Raw genomic sequence first — 11476 nt, 5'->3', positions numbered from 1 at the left:
TTGACAATATTTGCACGTTTTTATGCTATGGCGTGTCTCAGCACACTATTTTATGCTGTTTTGAGGTGGTTTGAGCTGTTTTTGGGACATGTCAAATTTGACATTTTTGCCTTACTATAGCCTTGCTTTTTTCGTCATTTTTTCAGACATGCTGTATTATGGTGTTTTTGGACAGTATTCATGCTTTTTTATGCTATGGCTGTCTCAGCACGGATATTTTATGCTGTTTGTTGAGGTGGTTTTAGCTGTTTTTGAGGACATGTTCAAATTTTGACATTTTTGCCTTAACTATAGCCTTGCTTTTTTCGTCATTTTTTCGACATGCTATATTATGATGTTTTTGACCATTTTGCATGTTAAATGCTATGGCGTGTCTCAGCACACTATTTTATGCTGTTTTGAGGTGTTTGAGCTGTTTTAGGGGACATGTCAACAAATTTTGACAATTTTTTTGCTTACTATAGCCTTGCTTTTTTCGTCATTTTTTCGACATGCTGTATTATGGTTTTTTTGGACATATTCATAACATTTTTATGCTATGGCGTGTCTTAGCACGCTATTTTATGCTGTTTTCCCTGGTGGTTTGAGCTGTTTTTGGGACATGTCAAATTTTGACATTTTTTCCTTACTATAGCCTTGCTTTTTTCGTCATTTTTTCGACATGTTATAATATGGTGTTTTTGTTCATTTTTGCATGTTTAAATGCTATGGCGTGTCTCAGCATGATATTTTATGCTGTTTTGAGGTGGTTTGACCTATTTTTGGGATATGTCAAATTCTGACATTTTTGCCTTACTATAGCCTTGCTTTTTTCGCCTTTTTTTGGACATGCTATATTATGGTGTTTTTGACAATATTTGCACGTACTTATGCTATGGCGTGTCTCAGCACACTATTTCATGCTGTTTTGAGGTGGTTTGAGCTGTTTTTGGGACATGTCAATTTTTGACATTTTTGCCTTACTATAGCCTTGCCTTTTCTGCCATTTTTTCGACATGCTATATTATGGTGTTTTTGACCATTTTTACACGTTGAAATGCTATGGCGTGTCTCAGCATGCTATTTTATTCTGTTTTGAGGTTGTTTGAGCTGTTTTTGGGACATGTCAAATTTTGACATTTTCGCCTTACTATAGCCTTTCTTTTTTCGCCTTTTCTTTTGGGCATGCTATATTATGGTGTTTTTGACAATATTTGTACGTTTTTATTCTATGGCGTGTCTCAGCACGATATTTTATGCTGTTTTGAGGTGGTTTGACCTGTTTTTGGGACATGTCAAATTCTGACATTTTTGCTTTTTTCGTCATTTTTTCGACATGCTATATTATGATGTTCTTTTGTACCATTTTTGCATGTTTAAATGCTATGGCGTGTCTCAGCATGCTATTTTATTCTGTTTTGAGGTGGTTTGAGCTGTTTTTGGGACATGTCAAATTTTTACATTTTTGCCTTACTATAGCCTTGCTTTTTTCATCATTTTTTCGACATGCTGTATTATGGTGTTTTTGGACATATTCATACGTTTTTATGCTATGGCGTGTCTCAGCACGCTATTTTATGCTGTTTTCCGGTGGTTTGACCTGTTTTTGGGACATGTCAATTTTTGCCTTACTATAGCCTTGCTTTTTTGCACGTTGAAATGCTATGGCGTGTCTCAGCACGCTATTTTATGCTGTTTTGAGGTTGTTTGAGCTGTTTTTGGGACATGTCAGATTTTCACATTTTCGCCTTACTATAGCCTTTCTTTTTTCGCCTTTTTTGGACATGCTATATTATGGTGTTTTCGACAATATTTGCACGTACTTATGCTATGGCGTGTCTCAGCACACTATTTCATGCTGTTTTGAGGTGGTTTGACCTGTTTTTGGGACATGTCAAATTTTGACATTTTTGCCTTACTATAGCCTTGCTTTTTCTGTCATTTTTTCAACATGCTATATTATGGTGTTTTTGGCCATATTTGCACATTTTTATGCTATGGCGTGTCTCAGCACGCTATTTTATGTTGTTTTCACGTGGTATGAGCTGTTTTTGGGACATGTCAAATTTTTACATTTTTGCCTTACTATAGCCTTGCCTTTTTGGTCATTTTTTCAAAATGCTGTATTATGGTGTTTTCTGCCATTTTTGCATGTTTAAATGCTATGGCATGTCTTAGCACACTATTTTATGCTGTTCTGAGGTGATCTGAGCTTTTTTGGACATGTTAAATTTTGACATTTTCGCCTTACTATAGCCTTGCTTCTTTAGTCATTTTTTCAACATGCTGTATCATGGCGTTTTTGGCCATTTTTGCATGTTGAAATGCTATGGCGTGCCTCAGTAAGTTATTGTATGCTGTTTTGAGGTGTTTTCAGCTGTTTTTGGGATATATCAAATTTTGACATTTTTGCCATATTACAGAATTTCCTCTTTGGTCACTTTTTCGACATGCTATATTATGGTGTTTTTGGCCATATTTGCATGTGTTTAATGCCATGGCGTCTCTCATCATGCTATTTCATGCTGTTTTCAGCTGTTTTTGGGACATGTCATATCTTGACATTTTTGGCACACCATGGTACGGCATATTATTTTATGCACTTTTCAGCTTTTTTCGGATGTGTCATATTTTGACATTTTTGCCATACTGTAGTAATGCATTTTCAGATATTTTTCATTCCATATTAGGTTTTTTTGGCTGTTTTTGCAACATTTTATGCTACTTTATGCGGTTTTCAGCTGTTTTTGGGAAATGCCATACTTTGACATTTAGTATAATAGTACACCATGTCGTGTTTGGTTGATTTTTCAACATGCCATATTAGAACGTGTCTGAAGAAGTTTTTTTTATCACACCGTATTATTCAGTGCCTTGATATTCAATACTAAGTTGTTTTTGGCTGTTTTATGGACATGTCACATTTTTCGACTTACTATTCTATGTCATTTTCAGATGATTTTTGAGCATAGTCCTTTTAGTAATTTTAAAATCAGTTGTCCAAAGCAATGGGCTATATTCAAGGTAAAACACAGGTGAAGTGTCAAGAGGTTTGGCTCAGTGGTTAAATAAGGCGGTTAGTGTGCCTGCTGCTATGTCTTTTCTTGGATAGGTGACTTTTGATTTTCGTTTAATTGAGAGACAAGGAAGAAGACAGGAAGTTGGGGGAAAGACAAAAAGTTAGGTTAAGAGACAGGGAAGTCAGTCAAGTTACAGGCAGCTTGGTTGTGAGACAGGAAGGACAGTCAAGAGACAGGACGTTGAGGTGAGAAATAGGAAGGTTAGTGAAGTTACAACAGGTTAAGTCAAGAGATAGGAAGTAGAGTTGAGAGACAGGAAGTTGAGTAAAGGTAGAAGATAGAGGTAGAGGATGAGAGTCTAACAGGTGAAAATAGGAATAAGAACTTGGTAAGTAGAAGGGTCAGAAAGTAGAAAGTAAGGGACTGGAATAGGAAAGTGGCAGAGTAGTGAGGTAGCAAAGTCAGGAACATAGCACGACACAGCCTAGCGCGAGTCTGGAATGATGAAAGAAGGGGATGATACATCCCTTAGGTCTTGAAAGACAGGGAGCAATCCTAAAACGAAGCAAGTCCAGTATGTCATCAATAACATACCTTACAATGAACACTTAAAACAGTTAAAACACAAAACACAAAATTTACTCCTCTTCTCCTTAATTTCCATATACTGAATACTGTCTTTTCCCTGCCAAAAACTTAGTTGATTATCGGCCTGATTCATATTTCAGTCGAGTTTTCAACAGACATCACTGACAATACTGCATTTTCCTGTTTCAACACTATATGGCCCTTATATCAGCAGAGCAGACAGATATATCAGCCAATATTTTACTCTATTTATGCCATAAAATATCATTTGGCTGTAGATTAATACAGTTTAGACACTGATTGGGATGTTGCAGAACAAATTAAGGCACATAAAGTTGAGTGATTTATCGTTTTGGTCAATAAATCGGGTGAAGTTGTCCCGAAATAGGTAAAACCAGTATTGGCAAAGGTGTCTGTCGAAAAAAGAAAAACAGCTCTTGGTCCAAGGCGGGTCAACCTCGCCCTGACGCTGGCTCTCCTCCTTCTCTTCGTCTAGCGCTTTAGGTTTCGTTTCTCCCCTCTGGTCTGACTGGCAGCTCAGTGTATGCCATTGGTGGAAATCCTCTTCACCAATGGCTATATTCAGTCCAAGACCCACACAACTTTTCCCGATGTTGATAAGTAGTAGCAGAAGGGGCCATGGTGCCGAAGAAATAGAAAAATATAGCAAAAAGTAGCAAAAAAGTAGCAACTCTTTATCGGTACAGAGACACTCAGCAGATTCAGATTCAGTCAGCAAATACAACAAATTGGTCTATCCATATATCAGCCAAATTAAGAAACAATAGAAATATAATAAATAATATTCAATAGGAGACATTTCCAAAATTAAACCATATTTATTGCCCTTTTCTGAGTAAACACATTTTTCATTTCACTGCATTTATCCACCAAAACTAATCAAACACTCTGTAACTACTTCCTCATATTATCTCTTTCTATAAATGTACGAAGTTACAAAAATATAGACTTAGTTAGAAAAATAATAAGCTCAAATCTTAAATTCAGTCAGGTCATCGCCTCATAGTGTGAAGCCTCCAACAAAACAACCATTACATGTTTTACATGTTTAAGCCCATGAAAAATAAAATGTGTGCGCTTTATATTACCTTTGAAAGTTTTAGTAGTAATCATGTTTTCTGAGTCTTAAGTTTTAGTCCATTTTAATATAAAAAAAAAATGTTACTGGACTTCTGCATGTAATGAACAATGGTTGGCAGAAGTAAAAAACTGCAGATTTTGTCAATTGGGCTTAGACATGCAAAATATCAGTACTGTCCTTTCATCTGGTATTAATTGAGGCCAGACAGGTCAGCTGAATGCTTTATATCATCCATCCCTTGTTGTTGCATCTGTATTACACACTACACTGCAGTGGTTTAATTAGCAGAAAGAAAGAAAAATGTCTGAACACATACATGTCTACATTTTGCAAAAACTTGAGTGACAATAAATCCGGTAAAAGCACATTTCAGTGATTGAGAGAAAATAATCTGATTTTGAATCCAACAGCTGCTTTTCTAAAGTTTTGGCTTTTTTTTTTTAATTCGTAAAAAACATAAGAATAAGCTCAGTAGGTCAGTAATCAGTAACATGACTGCAGTAACATGAAAACATCTTATTGTGTTTGTGATTTTTTCATCTTTGAGATAATATCTAAAAGTTGGGGATGCTTAATATCCAAATGGGGTTGTGGGAAATTCTGACATAGGATTTATACTTTTAATGCATCTTTTATAAATAATTCAAATTGCTTTTAATAATAAATTACGTAATATTTCTTTAAAAGTGATTTGAAGCTCCCTCCCTGTCTTCAAGCACACATTACAACTGTTGAAGTTGGGACAATTTAAAAAATCTGTGCAGTGATCGCATGCAAGTTCTGAAAATGAATATTTTGATGTCCCAAAAGATCTGTATCTGAAAATACAGTCATTTAAAACATACAGTTGGATTCAAAGGATTAAAAGAAACTGACAGGGAACAAAAAACGTTTAAGTACGTTGATGTTTTTGTAGCATTAAACACACCTTCTTTTTTTTTCATTTAAAGGAACAGTTTATCCAACTGTCAAAAATACATATTTTTCCTCTCCCTTGTAATGCGTTTTATATATCTAGATTGCTTTGTTTGGAGTTGCCAAGTGTTGGAGATATCAGCTGTAGAGATATCTGCCTTCTCCCAAATATAATAAAACTATATGGCACTCAGCTTGTGATGCTCAAAGCGAAAAAAAACTAAACTTGGAAAAACTCGATAGCAATGTCTCTTTCTCGAAATGATGGCCTGGTTACTTAAGATAATCTACATACCTTGTTGTGAGTAGTTTGAGTAAGATTTTTTTTTCTTTTAACTAAAATATACCCACCAATCATATTACTGCAAAGACAGAAGCATGCATCGACCTCTAGCTCATTTTTCACCACTGAGCTAGCTAACATTAAAGTTTAGCCTAAGAGAAAACCATCAATGCTTACATCTCAGGCTGTCACTAACACGAGCCTCTCGTCGATAAGTAGATGCACGCTTCCCTCTTTGCAGTTATTTGGTTGGCGGGTGTAGTTTTGCAGACAGAAAATAGTTCCTACATCAAGCTGCTCACAAGGTCTGTCATGTGAGAGGAAAAAAAATATTTTTGATTTTGGAGTGAACTGTCTCTGAGTAAGTGCAGTGGTTCATAAGAAAATAGTGACAATGTTTAAAATGTTTGACCTATAATCTGTCCTCAGATACTCTGCTGGCTGTTGCTGAACTAAATCAAAAAACTGTCAGTGCAAAATTAAAAGTATTCCTTGTCAGACTTGTTCGTAAATGATCATTCACACACAAACACACACACTCCACAGAATAACAGTCTAAATGAAAAATTAACAGGAAATCAATCGAATCATTAATTATCTTAAGTAAAAAATCATTTTCCTCTGTAGTGACATTTTACTGTCCTACTGCTCAGCTTACTGTTTACTAGCTATGAATATCAGCAGACCTGAGACAAACTGCTACATAGTTTGTTTCAATGTGCAGGTGCATGCACAAGTGTGGTTTGTACTACAGGAGTATACATGTGTTAAAATAATAAATAAAAATAACTTAAACAGTCTGTTTCGTCTGATGTTTTTAACCCCTGCATTCAACAGATGGAAAAAAAGGTCTAAGTTAGTTTGGGAGTGAGAGGGGATGCCAGTGAAATGAAGCATTTCTGATTTATATGCAAACAAAGTAAAGCAATTTGCATCTAATTCATGTTTGCAGGAGCACACTGTTCCGTAAGAAACTGAGCTTTTTGACCTGGTGATTTTGGTTTGGCTTCTGAGGAGGAAATATTAACCCACGGCTAAGGCATTACGTGCCCTCGGCTCTTTGCTCTGTTTTCACACAGACAGTAAAACTTTGTGAAATTTGAATGGTATTTTGTGAGAGGAGCAGACACCTTAATCCAGGCGGCTCCCCAGCTGCTACAGCTGCTTACTGATGAACCAAAGGAGGCTCAGTTAAACCCTGTTGTTTTAACTCCATCTGTGCCTCCTGCTGGTCTTGCTCTGGGACCAGTAGTGAAATATAATGCAAATACAGTGATCACATTACTCTGTCAATTATTCCAGTGCCAGAAACACGCTAAGGTGCATGCATTTTCTGTATTACAAGGCCAATACCCAACCAACAGCCGGGAGCTGCACTGCAAGCTTCATTCAATTTTGCTATTTTCCATAGTGCATTTCTTATTTACTGTTAAATTAAACAATATTGTTCAATTTAAAATCTGATTATATTTCAGACGACACCAGTAGCATTTGATCAGTTTGATCAGTTCCCTTTGTCTGGAGTAATAAACACTGCAACACTTCACAGCAAAACTAATGTATATTCTAATGAATAACCCCTTTTGGAAACACTGTAGTAAGTAAATAAACTGCGCTGCTGTTACACCTCTGCAGGAAAAATGTCCGATTTTCATTAAATACTTTTGATACATTTAACTGAACTGAAAAATGTAAACTGACTTGATGTATTGGATAAAGTACAACTGAAAATATACAGCTTACCCGATATTGTTGGAAAGATGACAATGCAGTTTTCTATTATCTCCAGACAATGACGCTGTGATGTTTTCCTGTGAAAACTGTCCTTCAACAAAAGCAAGGACTTTGGCGTGCTGTGAGACTAAGTGTCAGACATCGTCTTCCTGTTTGACAGGAGGTGAGGCTGGCACTGTAGTCTCAGTGCAGTTTCCCAGTGGCCATCAGTAGAAGGCTGGTAGTTTTACTGGTTTTGTTTTGTTGGCTCTTCAGTGTGAAGCACTTTGTCTCTCCTGGCAGTGCTTTTATTGCTGATGATGACAGCGTGACATCTTCTTGTCCGCTCCTACATAGTCGACTCCTGCTGGATCTGGATGTAGCAGGCCTGCAGGAGAGTAATTTAACTGATGATTAAGTGATGAAAAGACAAATGACCGATGATGATGATGAAGATGATATGGAAACTTCGAAGATCTAAAGAGCTGCACACTCCTCTAAATTCATTTTATTTACTAAGATTAAGATTTCAAAAGTTTGTCCCATAAGAACTTTGCAAGGCAATACAAAACCATCATGAATGCTCACTTACATGTTGTGACAGCATTATAGTCACATGCCAACAGAGAGATTAAAATGCAGCAAATGAAAATCCTAAGGTATGAAGGAACTGCTTCCCTGTGAAACCATCCACATCCCAGCATTCCTGACTGGTCTCCTCCACACCTCTCTCTCTATAGAACTACCATCAACAGCTGCTCATAGGGCTAGTGGACCAAAAGTACATTTGTTCAAAACAAGCGTACATTGCTCTGAAGGGCCATTTCTCAGAAAATACAGAAGCACATGGCTACTTATTATGCATCATTGGACTTTCCTGCAGGCTATCATTTGGGAGATGAATGCTGGCACTGCTAAGTTTTTTTTTCACAAATGTGATGTTTTTTGTTGTTGTTACAAAAGATGTGTGTGACATTATTGGTTGCATGTAAAGCATTTCTGGGCAGAGATTATTTCACACTATATTTTACAGCTTGGAATAGACAGACGTTAAAGTAGCAACAGTGACGACACCAAGGACTCTCTGAAAAGTTTGTGAGAGTTTCACCTCAGAGCGCTCAGAGTGGCTGCACAAGAGTCAGAGAACTAGATGCACTGCCTTACCTCTAGGCAGCCCCACACGCTATTTCCTTGTTCGGAACAATTAAAAAAAAATCTGGTACTTTGAAGTAAATACTTTATAGACACTAAGCATCATCTGTGCATGTGTGTGTTTGTGTGTGCATTTGGAGTCTTCACCTTCAGTGTGGTGAACATCAGTCCCATCTCTCCGTGCTGAACGTTGGGATCCATTAAATCCTCGATCAGACTGACCTCAGCTCCCAGATTCCTGATCCTGTAGAGCAGCAGAAACACAATGTGTTCAGTCACAAGCCTGCAGCGTCTGCTCATCACTCCATGTTTGATAGACCACACACTGTCGTAATACTGACACCTCATATTCAAAGGCTGCCTTTAAGTGCTGACCACACTGATTACACACCTTGCCCTGAGCACCACATAGAGAAAGAGAGGAAGCAGGTCGTCCATGCACCACAAGAAGTTGCCCTCCAGCATAGGTTTGACCTCCTGGGTCAATTCCTCAAATGTTTTCTGGATGATGAGGAGTTTGTCTGAAGGAGTGAAAGTGGTGCTGCATGTGTAGGGAAGAATATATTTTTATTAACGCATGTAATATTCCACTTTATGTTTTGGTTCTGTTTTGAGTTGCACTTCTATACAAATGAAGATCTGTGCTAAATTATTCTGTCACACCTTCATCTGAGGGGACAGGTAATGCTTGTTTCTTTTCAGTACTGGTGGTTCAACTTAAAGAATGGGACTTCAACCAATCCAAGCATTATTTGAAAATTTATCCAATCACAATATCCCTGCACAACTATCAACTATCAAAGATTGCAAGTTTTACTGCCCATTACCAAATGAAGTTCTGCAGCAGAAAAAAAACATGTATCACAAAATCCACCAATAATGCCTAATATTTCAAACACTGTAACTAAACTGTAACATGTCTGACCATTTCAGAAAACTTAGTGACATCACTAATTATGTCAGGTCACATGGCAGCTACCTGATTTGTTGGAGTGTCTCTACAGCAGAAACAAAACAGGCTTCTTTACTGCTGGACACAATCTGTGATAAAAGTAAAGAAAACCTGTTTTAGAGGACAAGACAAAGACGTAGGAATCACAGATTATCCATTGTGTGAGTGGGTGATGGATGGGTGGATTGGTAGAATGAAAGCTGCTGGTACATGAGGAGAAAATAGTACATTTAATACTGACCGGCTTTTTCTCACCAAGAATTGACGTCCACACCGGCCAGAACTTCCTACAAGAGAAACAAGTACGCACACTGATCTCAGCTTTAGAGGTGGTGGAATTTTTTTAACCAAACCAGAGCAAAACTGTTAATCCTAATGCCATTTAGAGACCACAAATGTCTGTGTGTGTGTGTGTGTGTGTGTGTGTGTGTGTGTGTGTGTGTTTGCTAAATGTGCACACTCACTCCTGCACTCCCAGGAAGCTGAGCAGTGATTTGTCAGGCTGTTTGTTGAGTCTAAGGATGCGCTCCCAGTACTGGGACTCCTTCTGCTCCTCCTGAAGGCAGTACAGCATGAAGAGAGGAGGGTAGAGTCGAGGGAGCAGCTGAGGGAGGAGGAGAGAGGAGCAGCTCACCACCACAACAGTACTGGAGGACAAGGTGGAGGAGGAAGGGGAGTGGGACAGAAAGGTGGACACACGTAAGTATAGTATGATAAGACATACTTTAAACAGTGTGTGTGTGTGTGTGTGTGTGTGTGTGTGTGTGTGTATGTTTGGACAATCACCCATAGTCTGCTTTGTTAGAGTTGTGTCGAGTTCTAGATGGAGAGCAAGGGGGTTCTGGGATGATGCCGCCATCATCTGGTAACCCTGGAAACAGAAATCTGCAGGCGACAAGTTGTGTTGGTTATTTAAGTGACTAAATCATTTTTAAATATATCACTCAAAGTACACTGGATTAAAGTCTACTGAAGGCTGTTGACTGAGCAGTAATGCATTAAAGGAAGGAACCTGAATTCACCTGACGACGCTGTAGAAGTGTGTGAGGAAGGCTTGAACCTCCTGCACGGCCTGTCTGAGCAGCCTGCGGTTGGATCCCACACCAACGTAAGTCATCCTGTAGACCGTCACTAACGTCTCAACCAGCCAGCCCAGAGGGTGGTGAGGGGTCTCACACGCCTGATATAGAACCAAGGTCACACACAAAAACACAGACATACACACTTAATAAGTATTACACTAACAATACCCTCAGATAAAGGGGACAGACGGTGATTTACGTGATTGAGTCCAATTTATTTAATTTAAAAAAATTGGTCCAGTGCTGAGTGAGAGTGCTGCAGCTGGTCTGACATTAAATGTATTTTTATATTGTATGCATTGTACGCACTAAAGCACTTCTGCTGGCTGCACAAGAATTTGTCCCTTGAACTTGAACTTTTAACAAAAAAGTTCTGAAGCCTTGCAAGTCAGGTAGACAAAACAAACAGACTGGATCAAAGGAAGAAAAATGTTTTATTTCTTTGTAAGATCCTTCCATAATGATGTCAGACAATTAAAATAACAATCTGAGCTTATTAGTAGTGTAACTTATTGTGGTATTACACTATACTAGCTATTTCTAATATGTAATTTTCTATAACAATAAGGGTGGACAAAACAGTAGAGGCACCTCTTTTCATAACTTATTTACTGCCAGGCTGTTGCATCAGTCTCTTTATAATGTTTCATACCTTTCAAATCATTGTGTATATTATAAAGACAGAGAAAG

At 38.0% G+C, this 11476-nt stretch overlaps 1 protein-coding gene across 1 annotated transcript in view; it reads right to left on the bottom strand.

The window, feature by feature from the left end:
• Nucleotides 1-5816: 5816 nt before the first annotated feature.
• The window catches only part of LOC121949122 (alsin-like), a 30900-nt gene continuing 25240 nt past the window's right edge, over nt 5817-11476 (bottom strand). The window contains exons 34-41 of the mRNA XM_042494729.1: nt 10727-10884; nt 10491-10589; nt 10169-10351; nt 9946-9991; nt 9732-9793; nt 9144-9293; nt 8900-8996; nt 5817-7988 (exon numbers count right to left, since the gene is read on the bottom strand). Coding sequence (XP_042350663.1) covers nt 7950-7988; nt 8900-8996; nt 9144-9293; nt 9732-9793; nt 9946-9991; nt 10169-10351; nt 10491-10589; nt 10727-10884 — 834 coding nt within the window. The 3' untranslated portion in view covers nt 5817-7949. The remainder of the gene's footprint in view (nt 7989-8899; nt 8997-9143; nt 9294-9731; nt 9794-9945; nt 9992-10168; nt 10352-10490; nt 10590-10726; nt 10885-11476) is intronic.

This window comes from Plectropomus leopardus, chromosome 10 (genome assembly GCF_008729295.1).
Source record: "Plectropomus leopardus isolate mb chromosome 10, YSFRI_Pleo_2.0, whole genome shotgun sequence".
NCBI classification, from domain to species: domain Eukaryota; kingdom Metazoa; phylum Chordata; class Actinopteri; order Perciformes; family Serranidae; genus Plectropomus; species Plectropomus leopardus.
The sequence above is the reverse complement of the archived record's forward strand: the minus strand, read 5'-3'. Positions and strand labels throughout refer to the sequence as shown.